Source organism: Rousettus aegyptiacus, unplaced genomic scaffold (genome assembly GCF_014176215.1).
Source record: "Rousettus aegyptiacus isolate mRouAeg1 unplaced genomic scaffold, mRouAeg1.p scaffold_m13_p_7, whole genome shotgun sequence".
NCBI lineage: Eukaryota > Metazoa > Chordata > Mammalia > Chiroptera > Pteropodidae > Rousettus > Rousettus aegyptiacus.
This window is the reverse complement of record NW_023416310.1, coordinates 106298647-106316032: the sequence shown is the minus strand read 5'-3', so window position 1 is coordinate 106316032 and position 17386 is coordinate 106298647. Positions and strand designations below refer to the sequence as shown.

General features: G+C 55.6%; 1 protein-coding gene across 12 annotated transcripts; it reads left to right on the top strand.

Moving 5' to 3' along the window:
- Positions 1–2133: 2133 nt before the first annotated feature.
- Positions 2134–17158, top strand: PDLIM7 (PDZ and LIM domain 7). 12 transcript variants are annotated; one of them, XM_016158381.2, is made up of 14 exons: positions 2135–2271; positions 3225–3325; positions 6922–7073; positions 7154–7184; positions 7630–7748; positions 8389–8525; positions 8686–8722; positions 8912–8917; positions 9660–9721; positions 9868–10105; positions 11070–11250; positions 16348–16468; positions 16555–16670; positions 16825–17158. In XM_016158381.2, the coding sequence occupies exons 2-14, from the start codon at positions 3230–3232 to the stop codon at positions 16909–16911; spliced, it is 1383 nt and encodes a 460-aa protein (XP_016013867.2). In that variant the 5' UTR covers positions 2135–2271; positions 3225–3229; the 3' UTR covers positions 16912–17158. The 12 variants fall into 12 exon arrangements, with proteins under 12 accessions (XP_016013871.2, XP_016013863.2, XP_036081034.1 ...); XM_016158383.2 differs by adding an exon at positions 2978–3093 and having other exon boundaries at positions 2195–2271; positions 16348–16670; XM_016158388.2 differs by lacking the exons at positions 7630–7748; positions 8912–8917 and adding exons at positions 2978–3093; positions 8105–8121 and having other exon boundaries at positions 2198–2271.
- The last annotated feature ends 228 nt before the right edge of the window (positions 17159–17386 follow it).

Genomic DNA, 17386 nt, shown 5'->3' with positions numbered 1-17386 from the left:
AGTGTCATGGGAAAAATAAAGCGGGATAAAAGATGCCAGTGAGGTGTCAGGGGGCTGCTGTTTTAGAAAGCATGATCAGGGAAGGTACCTCAGAGGCAACATCTGAGCAGAGACCTGAACAAAGTGAGAGAGCCTGTTGTTCACATATCTGGGGAACACTGTTTCAAGCAGGAGCCTCAAGTGCAAAGACCCTGAGGCAAGAATATGCTCACCGTGTTGGAGGAACAGTGAGGAGGCCAGAGTGGCTGGAGCGGAGTGAGAGAGGAGAGTGGTGAAAGGTGGAACCAGTTTATTAGTGTCATGTGCATCTTAAAGACTTTAGTTTTATTTTTGGTGCAGTGTGAGCCTACTGGAATGCTAAAAGCTGAGGGTGATGTGGTATAATGATTTCTGCTTTAAAAATATCACTTTGGATGCCGCGTGGAAAAGATTCTTGACTGTTAAGGTGCCCTGGCACAAGATGAGTGGCAGCAACAATGGTGACAGTAGTGGCCAGATGTGGAACATATTCCACAGGTGGAATTTTCAGAATCTGGACTATGACGGAGAAGAGAAAGGAAAGAAAATTTCATAGTTTTTACTGGACCAGGCAGATAAATGGTGCCATTTACTGAGGTGAGGAAGGAGTTAAGAAGGTGGGAAAACCCCAGGTTTAAATTGAAGCATGATTATTTGAGATATCTAGTAGACATCCAAGTAGAAGTTGGACAAGTGATTGTATATTCAAGTCTTGAGTTCTTGTGTTGGGGGTCAGGGCTGGACATATAACTTGGAAGTTCATGGTATATAGGAGTTATTGAAAGCCACAGGATAAAGAAAGAAAGCAAGAAAGCCAGCCAGCCACAAACAAGATGAGGTCTCAGAGTGAGTGTAGGGCTGAAAGAGGGCCAGGTTGGGAGCCAGATGAGGAGCCTCCCAAGGAGATGTTGAAGGAGCAGCGGTGGGACAAGAGGAGGCATGAGGCTGGGAATGAGGCTGGACCAGTGCTGTTCCTAGGCAGAGTCAGAGGAAAGCTGAGAAAGCACCATTGATGTGATAACTCAGAGGTCATTGAGACCTGATAAGAGGGAATTAATTAAGAAGACTGGAGAGGGGGGCAAGTGCTTGACTGGAGTGAGTTCAAGACAGAACCCGGAGGAAAGCAAATCGAGACAGGGCGACAGACAACTCCTTTGAGGAATTTCATTCTCAAGAGTAGAATAAAAGAGCCATAACTGGAGAGGGAGGTGGGATCGAGAGGATTTCTTTAAACAGGAGACTCTTACAGCAGTTTGTGTAGTGAGGAGAATGATGCAGAAGAGGGGGGAATGTGTCGATGGCAGACGGGGGAGAAGAGCAGCGGCCATGTCGTAGCAGCTAACCGGTGGACGCTGTTCACTCAGCCGCTTACTCCCGTTCCTGCTCAATTTCCCCCTCCGCGTGCACTAGACGCCCGGGCTGAGCAGGGGTGGGGAGCAAAGTGGGGACTCTGACACTCCCACTGGAACGGGGTACGAGGACAGAGCCCATCTCAACTGTGGGGTCAACGCTGAGCTGTGGTCGCAGGGCAGCGGCTGCTGACTGCCGAGGTCAGTGGGTGGGAACGAGTGGGTGGGAAGCTCAGGCTCGAGGCCCAGCCAAGGGCCTCCTCCACTTCCGTACTCTCCTGCCCTTATTTTCTGCCTTCTATGAGTCAGTGTTCTGCAAACCTAGCTTCGAGTTCCCCTGCCCCCTCAATTAACACTACCTCTATATGGCCCCCACCAAATCCCTCCGATTTAGAAATTCTGGAGCCGCTTACGGCTGAGCCTTACGCCAAACAATGCCTGTCTTCACAGAGGCCCTGCGAAGCGGGTACTATTGTTCCATTTCTCCGAGGAGGAAATTTAGGTTCAGAGACAATTGTTTCCGAAGGCTGTTTTCTTTTCTCTTGGAGGGAGGGAGGTGCAAAGGGCTGTGCGAACAGCGTCGCTAAACCAGGCCCGGCCCATACCCCGCCCAGGTCCCATCCAGACACCGCTCCACAGAGGGGACCCCCGGGAGGGCCATGCTTTCCAGCTCAAAGAGTGATGGAACTTCGTGATTGGGCGGGCCGGAAGGATTGGGTGGGGCTCCCACCAGTGGAGAGGCCGCTAGTGGGCGTGGCCTTGACGGGCCGTGGCCTTGGGCACCGCCCCTTTCCGCGGGCTCAAAGCGGATGGCTGCAGCGGGGGCGGGGTGAGAGTACGGCGGCTGATCCCAGCGCGGTTCTTTGGAGTCCGCCGCAAGCAGCGCCCCGGCGGGGCCGAGCAGGTACCAGCGACCGTGCGGGGGGGTCTCGGTTGGGCCAGCTGGGGACAGGGAGCTGCTGGGGACCAAAGAGGGCATTAGGGGTCGTGGCCAGCACTGAGCTTCCTCTCGCGGGCCGGGGCCCCTGCCCCTGACCCCGCCTCCGCCTCCGCCTTCCTGCGGTGAAGCCGGCTGCCGCGAGGCAGATTGGCGCCTGCGCTGCTTCCTGCCCCCGGGATTTGGCCAATACTTGGGGCCCCGACGAGGGGGGGTACCAGAGGGAAACTGAGTCACGTCTGGTTGGTAGCAGTCCTGTGAGAGAGGCACCACCCAGATTCGAATCCCCTTCTTAGCCACTCCTTGGGGTCCAACCCCCACCGATCTATTCAGGGGCCGCACCCCTGCCCAGTCCCCACCAACGTCCAGGGGTCCTGCCTTGGCTTCCGGCAGCCTCGACCCGTACCCGAATGGCTAGACCACGCTCCAGCAGCCTCCCTCCCCTCCCCCTCGAGTCCCGAGCCCCTGGGTGCTCCCTCCACTGGCTCGCTGCACAGTGTCAGCTTACACGCCTTATATAGTCCGAGCAGGCTCCAGCCGCGGCCTGCCTGCTGGGATCTGGGGGCGGGGGAGACAAGGACGGCCCCTGACTCACCCTTCTGCTGGAGACTGAAGACTGGCTTGGGGGGTGGCCGTGTCACATTAAGTCTGCCTTCTGCTCCTGGATGAAAAGAACTTCAAGCCTGGATGCGGGCTCCCCTCACCCTCCCAGTCCCTGGAAGAAGGGGATTACCCCTGTCTTTTCCAAAGTGAGATCAGCCAACCAACAGCCCAGCCAAAACTGACAAGGTACCTGCCTACCTGTGACCTGGGAGTGCTCAGCATCTGCCCCGTGCCTGCCTGGCACCAGTCCCAGGCCAGTGTACCAAGCTGCACACCCACCATACCAGCCATTCACCCTTCTCTCCTTTCATGAGCAGGCACCATGGATTCCTTCAAGGTGGTGCTGGAGGGGCCAGCACCTTGGGGCTTTCGGCTACAGGGAGGCAAGGACTTCAATGTGCCCCTCTCCATCTCCCGGGTAAGCCTAGGTTGGGGAAGGGGCTCCTCCAGGAGTCTGTGGGTGCTCAGGCCTGGGGGATGGTGAGTCTGAGCAGGAGTGAGCCAGGGCCAATAGGCCAAGAGGTATCCAGATCCAGAGGTGTGAGGGACACCTGCCTCAATGACTCTCAACTAGAAGGATACTAGGAGAGGAGTCCCAACACTTCTCTAGTACTGCTTTGTAACCGGTGCCATTTCACAAAACTCCTGGAACCACCTCAGGTCCTGGGGCTGAACTTTCTGCAAGAGGGGAACCAAGGTCTCTAGGAAGTGTCTAAGCTGCGTGTGGGAGCAATACTTGGAGCCAGCCCCAAACAGGGCACTCTGACTATAGGATTTCACTTCAACCTCATCGCCACCTGGGAAATAGCCATTATCCTATTTTTCCAGATGAGGAACCTTGGGCTGAGAGGTGGGAAGGGCTCTTTCCCAGATTCCATGGTCAAGCTAGGATTAGAATTCAGGCACTGGGATGGTTGCAGTTTTGGGGAGTAGAACTTGTGCAGGGTTTTCTCCAGCCTATGTGAGGACCTCCATCCCCATCCACTGGTCACATTCAGGGTGCAGTGGCCTTTGACCCCAAGTGGGTGTGCAATGAGGTCTAGGGCTCTGACTTCAGCTCCTGAGAGCCTGCCATCGTAGGGGCGGAGCTGGGGGCTGGCTCCTCTCTGTGGCAGGGGGATTGCCTTATAAGCCCAAAAATGCAGCCCCACACTGAGATGGCTAACTGGTGGCTGGAGTCTGCAGAGCCAAAAAAGGCTGTCCTAGGCCTAAACCCATGAACCCCATAATTGGGTACCTCACCTGGTGACCAGCAGGCCATGGCTTCAGCTGTAGGGTCAGCTGTGGGCTACAGAGAACAAACTGCCTGCCCAGAGACAGTGAAACCAGCCTTTGGGCTAGTGTCTCTGACTGTGATCTGAGGGCTAGGAGGAGATGGGGACTTCTGTCTGCACATCTGCCTGTCCAGAGAGGCCCACCCAGGTGCCTGGTGGGCAGGCAGCTATTGGCAGGAAGCCCAGGGCAAGCACAGCCAGGAGGGGCCAGAAGGTTATCCAGGCACTGCCCAGCCTGAGAGGCCCCAAGGCGGAGTCTGTCTGTGGAAGTTAGGCTTGGTAGCCAGGGCAGGGAGGCGGTCACCGTTTTTCTCAGGGACTTTTCCAAGAGGTTCCCCTGGAAACTGCCCTGCCATCAGTATAGCTAAGGACAGTGGTGCCCCCACCACACCCACCCACCCCTGCACAGTCCTCAAGCCTTGCCAGCCCTGAACACCTACCCTATCTTCCCCTCCCTGGGAAAGTGCTGGCCAGTGTGACTGGGGAGCCAAAGGTCTTGGCTAGCTTCTGAGCCTCAGGTTTTTTCATTGGAGGGGAAGGGCAACATAGTAGTAGCCTGGGGGATGGATTTTCAGATGTGGCCTCTTGGGGGCACTCTTGGTCCTCTGGTCAGCAGCCCCAGTATGTGGGTGGGGCCACCATCTGAACACAGCCCAAGAGTTGGACCTGGGCCCTAGTGGGTGGGTGGATGGGGTGGTCTTTTATGAGCTGAGTGGGCCCTCTCCCTCTCCCCTGACCCTAGCATGGAGGGAGGAAGGAGGGGCTAGGTCTGGCTGTGGGCCCAGGCCTGGGAGATGAGGTAACGTCTGGGACTAGGGGGTTGGGCTGCTCAGTGGAGCCCTCAAGCTGACTCACCCCCCCACCCCCACCCCATGTAATGTCCAGCCCCCTGGCTTTTTCCCCCTTGGTCCCTCAGGCCTCCTTGCTTCTCCTTCTAGCCACTCCCTCTTCCTGCCCTCCCATCTCCTGCTTTTCTCTACACCCCTCTGACCACTCCCCTATCCCTCCTGTGCTTCCTGTCATCCTCACTCCCACTCCTGGGAAGGGAGTAGTCCCAACTCCCCACTCCCTCTCTGGGAGCCAGCTGCTCCTACCCACCCCAAGACCCACCTCAGGCTCAGCCCCCCCTCTTCCCCTAGGAGCCACCCCTCTGGATAGGGAGTGGCTGAACCAGGTTTCCCTTCTACTGACTCAACATGGCCTTGAGTAAGTCACTTCTCAAGGGCGTCACTTCCCCATGCCCATTATAAGGAGTTGGATTGAACTAAAAGTGAGATAAGGGATCCAGGCCCCAAACCCAGCCATGGGGTCATGGGGTCTTTCCAGATAGGCTGACCTCCAAGTTGGGTCCAAACATTCAGCAGAGGTGGCCTGATGTAGTAGAGCCTTAGGGTCAGGCCCTACCTCTTGCTAGCTGGGCAGATTTCCCAGAATGTGTAAAATGGGTATAACCCCAGACTACTCTATAGGATTGTTGGAGGATTCACTGTCTGTATGTGGCAATATTAGGTGCTTGATAAATGTGAGCCATATCCTTGCTATTTAGCAGGTGAAGCACAAGCCACCCAGTGTCCAGTGTCTTACCCTTCCAACCTCCCAAGCATGAAATAGAGCCGTCTATCCCATCTCTCCCTCCTTGCCCCAGTGCTGTCATCTGCCTTTGGTCCCTCTGCCTCCCCCTCACTGCTTTCACTCAGTCTGCACACAGGCCCACCTGAGGTGCCTCCTGGGGCTGTGGGCAGCCTGTACCCCCTAAACCCCCAGCAGTTAAGTTTGAATCTTCCTTCCAACACTTCCCCACAGAAACCTGCTCAACAGGCCTTTGTCAGAGGGCCAGGCACTGGACCGGAGTGCTAGGATGGCCCAGTAGGGTTTGTCAGGGAAATGGCTATCAAGGACCTGGGAGATAACCCCGCCCCAGGCCTTCAGACTGCTAATGGCCCCTCCTAACCTCAAGGCCCAGTCCTAGTTCCTTCCCCAGCCTTCAGGCCTTCATAAACGGATTCTCTCACCCCCTGGGCAGCATGTCCCACTTCTGTCCTAAGGCCCACCACTTCCCAGAAATCATCCCTTGTGGTCTCCACTCACGCTAGTGGTGACCATTCCTTTCAATTTACTATTGCCCCTCATTTGCCACAGTAACCAGGGATCCCCAACCAGAGCCTAAAAGATTGAGGAGAGGGTGATGTGGCAGAAGAAGGCTTGGGGTGGCAGTCACTTACAGCCAAGTAGCCCCCAGCTGACACTGTGGGCCCCCTTTAAGCAGGCACTGTTCACTGGGAAGCTGGAGATGATGGAGCCTATTCCTGGCTCTCAGAGGCTCCTGGCAGATCCCTGCAGATGGCCGCAGGACAGTGAGAGCGCCCAGGGCTGTGGGGGAGGAACTTAAACACACATAAGTCAAAAGGGTATGTCTGGTGGGTGGAACACCCTGAGCAAGAGGCTAGCTGTAGTTGGAGTTGAGAAGCTTGGGGTTTAGCCTGAGGGTGGCTGCTTGTTGACATCATAGCAGTTTCTGGAATATGGGAAGGGTCATGGAGGTGACTAAATAAGCAAGGTGCTTGTGAAACTCAGGTAAGCCCCACCTCTCCCAGATGACTTTAGTACCTAGCAGCTGCCCAGAATATTGCTGAGTAAAGAGGCCTCTGGGTCCTGGAGGTGGGGCAGCTTAGGCAGGTTGACTTCTGACCTCAGTTTGGTCTGTATCCTTGCACCCCAGTGACCCTCCATCTCCCCACAGCTCACTCCTGGAGGCAAAGCTGCACAGGCTGGCCTGGCAGTGGGCGACTGGGTGCTGAGCATTGATGGTGAGAATGCAGGGGGCCTCACACATATCGAAGCCCAGAACAAGATCCGAGCCTGCGGAGAATGCCTCAGCCTGGGTCTCAGCAGGTATGTGGGCTCTGGTCCCCCCTGAGGGTCGGGGCATCCTCAGACTTGGCCCGCTGTCATTCTTTCCCCTTCTTTTCTAGGGCCCAGCTGGCTCAGAGCAAACCGCAGAAGGTAAGCAACAGCCTCCCTTCTCTCCCCACAGTGGGAAGGGTGGGATTGGACTCCCAGCTGGCCTGCCCTGTTGGGTACAGCCTCAGCACCCTGCATCCCTGGTTGGGAGTAGGGTGCCGAAGCTGGCACCAGGGAGAGTGTGGGGAACTGAGAGTTGAGTTGGAGGCTGCCGCACGGTCCAGGCACCATGCACGTCTGTGTGTTTGTCCATGCTGCCTCCTGCGCTGTGAGCTGCACTGTGGGCTGCATTCATCACTCCTAAGTGGGCCCCTTGAAACCCGAGTCACCCCTCCCCCAAGCCTCATCCAGATGTGTGGAGGCAAGGCTGAAGCGCAGCTGTCCTGTCGGAGGCACCGGCACCGTTGGGGTGCCCCTCTCCTTCCCATTCCAACTCTAGCCCAGCTCCCCTTCCTCCTACACCCTGCCCGGCTCTGTCTCCACCCAGGCCCTGGCCCCTGCCACGGACCCCCCACGGTACACCTTTGCACCCAGCGCTTCCCTCAACAAGACAGCCCGGCCCTTCGGGGCGCCCCCGCCCGCTGACAGCACCCTACAGCAGAATGGGTACGTCCTGCCCGCCCACCACCCACGCCATCTGTTTGTCCACCCGCAGCTGCTCTGCTCCGCACCAGAGTCCTGCCAGCACCGTGCGGCAGCGGCCCCTGGCGGCAGGGTCAGGGGCTGCAGGCGCAGGGCCCCTCCTAGGGTATGACTCCTGGCCAGGCACTGCCCTCTTTGGGGCTGGGACCAGGCAGCAGCCCTCCGCTCACGGCCCAGGGTTGGGGTGTGGTGTTGGGCCCACTGAGCTCCAGACACTCAGTGCAGCCTTGCCCTTGGCCACTCTGACCTCTTGCCATCTTCTTCCCCTGTGTCTGTCCCTTTGTTCTTTTATCTGTCCCATCTGTCTATTTTCTTCACAGGTGCAGACCTTTGACAAGTCAGTGAGCCCCCTCTGCCTGTCCCTCTCTTCCTTCCTGTTGGCACTCTGGGCAGTGGCTCCTCCCCACCTTGGCTTCCTCTCACCCTGGTTGCCCTCCTCCCCTCTCACCTATCTACCCATCTACCCATCCCCATCCACCCAGCCGGGTCCTGGCCTTGCGCTCCCTACTCTCCCATCACTATTGCCCACATGGACCAATTCCAGGGAGGGGCTGCCCTGCTGCCCACCCCCAGCATGAGGTTCTGAGCCACACCCTCCCCACAGACAGCCGCTCCGACCGCTGGTCCCAGATGCCAGCAAGCAGCGGCTGATGGAGGACACGGAAGACTGGCGGCCACGGCCTGGGACAGGCCAGTCCCGTTCTTTCCGCATTCTCGCCCACCTCACAGGCACCGAGTTCAGTAAGTGGCAGACGAGGGCAGGGCAGACTCTCCTCTTGGCCCCCAGCCCAGGCATGGGCTTAGCTGTAGCCCATTCGGCACCTTGTAACCCTCTGCCAGGGCTCAGGGCTGGGGTAACCTTCTGTCTTCTCTTGGTCAATGCCTGCTTCTCCCCTCTCAGTGCAAGACCCGGATGAGGAGCACCTGAAGAAGTCAAGGTAAGGGGATGGGCACCAGCCCCTTTTTTTTCTCCTGCCTCTCTCATTCCAGCTACCATCCTGTGTGTGCTCCTGGGGGTCCCCAGCCAGGGCTCTCCATTCTCCTTTGCTTCCTTCCTTCCACCCTCCCTTCCTCCCTTCCATCTCTCCTTCTTTTCACTTCTTCCTCCTTCTCTCTCTACTCCTCAGGGAAAAGTATGTCCTGGAGCTACAGAGCCCACGCTACACCCGCCTCCGGGACTGGCACCACCAGCGCTCTGCCCACGTGCTCAACGTGCAATCGTAGCGCTGCTCTCGCCGGCGGCTGCCCTCTCTGCCTCTCTCTCTCTCTCTCTCCCTGCTGCCCAGAGCGCCCCCTGGTGCCTCTAGATTCTGCCAGCCTAACTCACCCCTTTCCTGCCCCTGGACTGAGCCTCTTGCTGGCCTGGCTGCCCGCCTGGCACAGAACCTGGCTTCGTCTGCCACTGCCTTCCCTCTTTACCCTCTGATACTGCTATCTACCAGGTCTGTGCTGGCTCAAGCATGGAAATAAACACTCTCAGCCTTGCTTTCTCTGTCTCTGTTTTCTGACTTTGTGGGCCGGGTTTGTATTTTTGGTGTGGGCGTGTTAGATGGTTCAGACCCAGTGTGGGCCCTGTCAGTCGGGGTCTCAATGGGAGGGGGTACCTGGCAAAGAGGACCCTGCCATCAGAGCTGGATGTCAGGATGAGGGAGCCCCAAGAGCTGCCCCAGAAGCAAGAGCCCTGCGCCACCTTCCAGCCCTGTGGAACAGACCACTGGAACCTGGTTAGGAGAAGGTGCCTTACCCATCCCCAGTGGGACCTGGAGTCCAGCCCAGCAGCTCTCATACACCTAGGCATCTCCCACGGGGCCCAGCAGGACCAAGGTTGAGAGGGGGGGCCCAGCTGTGCAGGTCCTTGAATGGCAGATCTTACAGCCAGGTGCCCAGGACAGAAGCCCCAGTCCCAGCCTCAGCTACACCCCAGGAACCCTGGCATGGTGAGATAGTGGGCTTGGGCCTGGGGAGGGGTGGGTAGCCTCAGGGGCATGGGGGTGGTGGGTTCCTCCAAGCTGCCTTGGGCTCTACACGCTGTCCTTTTGGGCCCCTGAGTACCCCCTGGAGCCACTTTCCTTGGCCCTGGCAGGCCCTACCACCCCCAGCCCCACCAGCCGCCCACCCTGGGCTGTGGACCCTGCATTTGCCGAGCGCTATGCCCCAGACAAGACGAGCACAGTGCTGACCCGGCACAGCCAGCCCGCCACACCCACGCCTCTGCAGAACCGCACCTCCATCGTGCAGGCGGCCGCTGGAGGGGGCACAGGAGGGTGCGGTGGCAGCAATGGCAAAACTCCCGTGTGTCACCAGTGCCACAAGGTCATCCGGTGGGTGTTTCTGTTTCTTTCCTACCCCGGCCATTCCTGTCCTGACACCCGATCCTCGTGTCTTTCCAACCTCTGCTCCCCTATCTGTCTCCCCACTCATCTCAGCTGCCTCTACAGGAGGATAAGGATTCAGTTCTCAGTTGGAGTAGGGGTAGGGACCTGGCTGGATCCTCAGATTCTGAATCTTACACCCCTTCCACCTTTAGCTTTTATCAGTGTTTCCCCCGGTGAAATGGAGGAAGTGCCAATGACACATCAGAGCAGCACCTCTAGACTTGCTGCTCTTGGGCAAGGAAGGGCCTGCCTCTCCCAGCCCCTCTGTCTCTCTCCGCCCCTGCTCGCTCAGTCCTGCTCTGCTAAGCCTCTTCTCTCAGAGAAGATAAGCCAGAGGCCTGTTCTTCTCTGCACTGCTCCCTGACACCCAGCAGGGCCACACAGCCCCCAGAGTCAGTGTACCAGATTCTGGAGCCTTCCTAGTTCCCAGCCCCATCCCCGCTCTCAACTCCTTTCAGCTCTGAAGCACTGCAGAGCACCCCCGTTATCGGTGGGCCCTTCCCTAGGCCAGACGGAACAGGCAAGCAGGACAAGGTGGGCACCAGGTTTGGCTTAGGTGCTCCCTGGCCTTCAGGGCTCATGGGCACACTGGACCTCCTGCCCTCTGGGCTCCAGTTACTTGGGTTTATCTCATTAGGCCGAAGTCAGCAGCCCCACACAGTATAACCCTCCTCCTTATCCCAACACTGCCCCTATTTCCTCATCCCCTGTCACAAAGCAATGCAGCTTCATTATCTTTGTTGTGTGACCTTGGGCAAGTCACCTCCCAGGCCTATTTTCTCCCCTCTTTGGGAAATGGGAAGGATGAACTTCCTTCCAGGCTTCAGAAGAGGTGTTCATTTGGGCTCAGGCCAGGAGCTCCCACTTCATTTGTATATAGTCCTTCTCACTGCTCTTACCTCTGCCTCAGGGGCCGCTACCTGGTGGCGCTGGGCCACGCATACCACCCCGAGGAGTTTGTGTGCAGCCAGTGTGGGACGGTCCTGGAAGAGGGGGGCTTCTTTGAGGAGAAGGGTGCCATCTTCTGCCCCCCCTGCTATGACGTGCGCTACGCACCCAGCTGTGCCAAGTGCAAGAAGAAGATCACAGGCGTGAGTGGGGCTGTTGTGTGGGTGGGGAGGCAAAGTTGACCCTAGCAGCACCGAGGAGTGCGGCTGAAAAACTCCCGGGCCCAGGGCTCTTTGCCGCCTAATAAATGGACTGCTGTCTTGGCCTCACTTGGCACTAGCCAGGATCCTCTTAACCAGCAAGAATGTGTTAGCTCAAATAACTGGCAAGCACAATGTGCCCTAACTTTAGGCCCAGCTGACTGTGGGTCCCCAAGTCATCAGTACTCTTTCTACCCCTCACCTCTGTTTTCATCTGTATTGGCTTCATTTCCAGCTTGCTTTCCCTTAGAAGGCGTCAGAGGCAAGCCACCGCTGCTCCAGGTTATGTCTCCCCAGCTAAGCACCAGAGTGAACGAAATCTTCTCTTCTGGGCCAGTTGATGCATCAAGAGTCCCTGTGTTGCTGCTTATTGGCCTAACTAGTGTCACGTGCCAGGCTTGAGTGACGCTCCCCCAGAGCCTGAGTAGGGCAGCCCCACCTGAACCACAGCCTAGAGTGAGGGAAGAGTGGTTCTCTGAATTAAAACTAGCACGATGTTCCCCAAAGAAGGAAAATAAGTGCTGGTCAGGGCAAAACAAGAGGTGGCTGCTATGTCAGTGACATTGCATTCAGTTGCAATATCAGAAAACCACTGCAGAGATTTAAGCAGAGGGGTTATGCTTCAATCACAAGGATTCCAGGTCTATAACAACAGCTCAAAGGTACCTCTAGGCTTTTCCTGCCTTTTTGCTCCAAAACCCTTAGCACACAAGCCTTCATTCCCGTGCTTATCCTGTCATGGTCACCAGATAACTGCTTAAGCCCCAGGCCTTATATATTCTTGTTGCAGATAGGAAGGAAGCAGAAGGGGCAAATGGGATTCTTTTTTTTTTTTTTTTTAATGGAGATATTGGTTAATGAAATCCAATAAGTATCTAATGGGATTTTTTTTTTTTAATGAGGTTTTTGCCTTTTAACTCCGGAAGAAAAACCAAGATTATGTAGCTTTAGCTCAGTGGTGGAACTATTTACCCTCTGAGCACCTGGGCCTCAGGGCAAACCCAATATTTTGGCTATCATCCTCCGTAAGAGAAGGGGGTTAGTTGAGAAAGGCTTTTGAGAGGCTGATCCACAGCATCTATGCCCCTAATGCATGAGAAAATGGAGGCTCTGAGAGATGACTTGATATGCTGGAAAAACACAGTACTTTTGAGTGCAAAGCTAGAAATTCAGATTCAAAAACTTTGATTCAAAATCCTAATCTTCCCGCTGAGGCTACACATGCAGCATAGGTTGGCCAGGTTTCCTGTGGGGCCGAGCCAGCTCGAGACTCTGGTCATCGTTGCCTGTCATCTCTAAGAGTGACAGGCTATCTACCTTTGTTACGTGTGGGCAATGTGCCCCATGCTGGGACACTTTGTGAAGAGACAAATGTGGGTCCTGTCCCCAGAAGTTCACCTTGGGGAAGGATCATGGAGGGTGTCAGGCTGAGAGCAGAGCCAAGGAAAAGGGTGCAGAACAGGCAAGGGGTGACAGATATGGGGGTTTCTGTTGCACATACATGGAAACCGAAGCTCAGAGAGGGGCAAAACCTGCTCAAGGCTGCACAGAGTGGGATGGCTGAGCCAGGAGTAGCCTCAGGCCCTGTTGACTCCAGCTTGGGCTCTTCCTGTCACTCGTGTTGTTTATTTCTAGATCCAGAAGCAGAACTGTCAGGCATGGCCAGAGAGCCCAGTGGTGATACTGATATTAGTGAGGGTTACCTTGACTACGAGTGGTAGAAAACACAAAATGATGGCAGCTTACTTCTCACCTAAGAAAGGCCAGAGGTGGGCAGCCCAGACTGATAAGTGTATCCAGGTTCCTATATCTTTTTGCTCAGCCATTCTCAGTACGGGCTTGCTTTCCATTCATGCTGCATAGCTCTGGAGGCTCAGCCAAAATTTTCGATTCCAGCCAGCAAGAAGTTGGACGGGAGGAAGGGATGGAAGGCCATGACAGCCACCTTTAGAGAATGCTGCCACCCACCCCTCTGCTTCCATCCCATTGGCCAGAACTTGGTCATATGACCCCACTGAGCTGCAAAGGAGGCTGGCAAATACAGTCTATTTTGGGCAGCCATGTGCCCGGCAAAAAGTGAGGTTTCCATCATTAGGAGAGAATGGATATTATCAGTCTTTGTCATTATGGTGACAGTTCATGTTGTGGGGCATTTACTGTATAGACTTTCAGCTTCACAATCATACTGTGCAATCAGCTTGGTTATTCCCATCTTATAGATGAGGGAATTTTGCCCAAGATCACAGATATTTCCCTGTCAGCCTAGTCCACACCCCGTTGGACTGTTCTAGATGAATGGGCTGGATCCCAGGACCTCCCTGAGCTGGACATCTGTATTTGCTTCTTACAGATCAAGTCCCCGCTGTTCTGCCTATATTATACTTTTGTCCTGCCCCCTGCCCCAGGTCCTGAGTGGGCAGGGTTTGGCCACAGATGAGGACCTGAGGCTCACAGCACAGGTTGGCTCCTGAATCCTGGAGTAAGCTTTGATGGCAAACCCTGCTTCTGCCCTAGCCTGAGCCAGTAGTTCCACAGAATGGCCCTGAGACCTCAGTTTCCCTCTTGCAGGGATTCCAGAGCCTGACAGACCCCAGAGAGCCCCTGCCTTACCCTTGGCCAGGGGCCAGGAGGCTAACCTCCCCAACCTGCCATGGGCTCTGTGCCCTTCCCGCATCTAGTACTGAAGACTATGCCTGTTCTCAGAGTTCAGTGTGGAGCATGGAGAGAGACACAAGGTGATTAGATTGTTTCACTGGAGTTGGAGGGAAGCTCTGGGGTGGGGGGATACAATAGAAGGGACCCATCCTGGTATGGGGACCATCTGGGACCCTATGTTTTCCAGGCTCACCACTCACCACCAGCCCCCCTCACCCTAGTAATCTAACTACAGGTGCTGTTCCGTTTTGCCAATATGCTGTTCCCCCCTTACCTCAGGGCCTTTGCACAGGCTGTTCTCTACCAGGAATACTTTAGCACCCTCTCACCTCTTTCATTCTCTTCTGGAACTCAAATATCACTTCCTTAGCAACACCCTCCCTGATGTTCACCCTCTCCACCAAGCCAGCTGCCCCACAAATTACTCACTACACCCTAGTCCTATTGTTCCATTTCTTCCTCAGGTGTGAACTCCATGAGCTGGGACCAGGGCCATTTTATTCATGTTTAATACTGTGCCCATATATAGGAGGCAGTCAGTAAAGACTTGAAGGAATGAATGGAATTGTCCTCTAAGCTGACTAAAAACACAAGTAGAAATTAGCTTAGAGAAGGATCAGGGAGAGTGTTGTAAGCAGAGAGAATAGCTGTGTCACAAGGCAACACCTGGGAAGGTGTGAGTTGAGACGGAAGGGTGGGGAGGGGTTGTGTTAGGAGTTTGGAGCCGGAGGCTGGTGAAGTCAGGGATGCCGCAGCAAGCCTCGTCTGGGGCAGGGCTAGAAGCTAGAGAGGGAATTGAGGCTGCTGGGGTTGGGGCATTGGGGATGGGAAAGGCATACAGCTTTAGGAAACTAGGGGGTAAAATAGCATTGATAACTGGCTCATAGGTCCTTCTGATACTAACAGAAGCTTGCCTCCCTGCCATATCCCCACTGGACCCAGTTCTGGACCCTGCCATGCTCCTGCCCAAGCCCCTGTCCTACCAGCTGACAGCTGAGTTCCTTTACCTTGACCCTTTGATCCTTAAAAAAAGGCAACACTAGGCAGTGGGAAGAACCAGCCTTGGAGTCAGCCAGACATGGGCATAAAGGCCATTTTTGCCATCTATTGGCTGTATCACCTGGGGCAAGTCGCTTTCTCTGGGTCTCACTAAAATAGGGGTAGGGTAGCAGTAAGTTCTGGACAGGTGGTTCTGCGGTGTTTGTGAGATGTGACGTGTTGTAGAGGGCACAGGCCATTGGAGAGCTAGATGCTGCCCACACTTAATCTAGCTTGGTCCACACTGTTTCATTTTAAAATGAATAGCCAGCATTTAAAATTTAGATTTTACTTTAATACATAGATTTCAGCCTGAGCCTTTAAGAGATTCTTGAATGAACTGGTCAGCACCGCCCCGCAGGCAGAACAGGTGTCCCCCATGCCACAGTCCCCACCATGCCCGATCGTGGACATACCACCTGTCCCTGCAGGCACTGGGTCTGGGATTCCTACCTTCCTCAGCAGCCATCCTCAGCACCCCTACTAAGGCCAGGAGTAGGTTCCCAGTTCACAAAGGAAGGAACCAAGTATCAGAAAAGGTAAAGCTGTTGACCAAGTCACCCAAGCTAAAAAAGGCTGAACCCACAGATCTGACCCTGCTCAAGGCTCCACAGTGTCCTCTGCCTGCTCCAGTTCTGAATGTTGCTGTTCTGGTTAGCTGGAGGGGCCTCACCCATGAACCTCTGTGTCCTCCTTACCATGCAGCAGGTTAACTCAGCTCTTGAGCACCCTCGGGCTAGGTGCTGGTGGGATAGATCAGCTGCTAGAGCAGCTGGTTTCCTGCCCTCCTAGATTTGACCTTATATTTGAGCAGAAAGAATCAGGGAGAGGTAGAAAACAGGGAGTAGATATAAGTAAATTAACCTAATAGTGTGTTAGTGCAAGAAGTGTATGGGAAGAGGAAAGCGCAGAGTTCAATGTTTTAGGAGTGTGGTGTTGGGAAGGCAGGATGGAGTATGAACCAGTGTGGTCAGAGTAAGCCTGGTGGAGAAGGCGACATTTGAGCAGAAACTTAAAGGAGGTGAGGGTTGAGCCTTGCAGATACCGGGGGCAGAGCAATCCAGTCAGAGGGGATAGCTGGTGTGAAACCCCAAGATGGGGTTCCTGGTGCGTCAACCATGGGTGAGATGCTATGGAGGGGGAGCAGAAAGAGGCCAGACCTGCCAGCTTCAGGGCCCTTCACAGGGCTCTGGCTCTTGCTCAGAGAAGTGTGGAGCAGAGGGAAACGTAGCCTGGCTTGGGTTGAGGTCAGTCTGTAGGAGCAGAGGGAGGGGCATGGAGGCTAGTGTGTCTGCCACTTTGGAGAGGAGGGGCTGAGCTGCCAGGTGACTTGTCGCCTCCTCGCAGGAAATCATGCATGCCCTGAAGATGACCTGGCACGTGCATTGCTTCACCTGTGCGGCCTGCAAGATACCCATTCGGAACAGGGCCTTCTACATGGAAGAGGGAGCGCCCTACTGCGAGCGAGGTAAGGGGGTGTGGCCAGGTGAGAGAGGTGGGGTGAGGGCAGGAGAGAACCCAGTGCCCCCTTCCTCTCTGCCTCCTTTCCCCCAGACTATGAGAAGATGTTTGGCACAAAATGCCGAGGCTGTGACTTCAAGATCGATGCTGGGGACCGCTTCCTGGAGGCGCTGGGCTTTAGCTGGCATGACACGTGCTTCGTATGTGCAGTGAGTGCCCCTTGGGACTCGGACCCCACTCCCAGTGCCCTGTGTTCTTCACCCATCACCCCTGTACCGCCTGCCTCTGGGATTCATGAGAGATTGGGAAGGAACCTCTCCTACCGACCGCAACCCCATGTGACTAGACCTTGGCTATCCCCAGATATGTCAGATCAACCTGGAAGGAAAGACTTTCTACTCCAAGAAGGACAAGCCCCTTTGCAAGAGCCATGCCTTCTCCCACGTGTGAGCCCCTCCAGTCCACCGCTGCCTGCCCACCTAGCCAGAGGGGTCACTTTCTGAAGTCAGCACCCTGGATTTTTGGGTAGGGCGGCTGAGATCACTCCAGCCCTGACTCTTGGCCCAAGCCTGGGGCTCCCTGAGCCCTATCCCATCCCCTTCACCTCTCTTCACTCCCTTCACCACCATCGCACACCGGTGCTGGCCACACCGGCCCCTTTTCACACCCAGTCACAATAAATCTGTATCCAGCTGTGTCCCGTGTGTGTGCTCTCTGTGTGTCAGGAGTAGTGGGGTTTGAGGCACATAGCAGGGTAGAGATTAAGCTGGTTTTCCTAGGGCTGACCATCCTGGAGATCCTCATGATATAGACATGCAGGGTTCACGGTCAGCAGGAGGAGAGGAAGGGGGCTCCTGTGTGCTGTGCCCAGACGCCTTCAGAAGTGGGGGGGGAGCTGTTTTGGCCTGGTGTGGAAGTCAGAGGA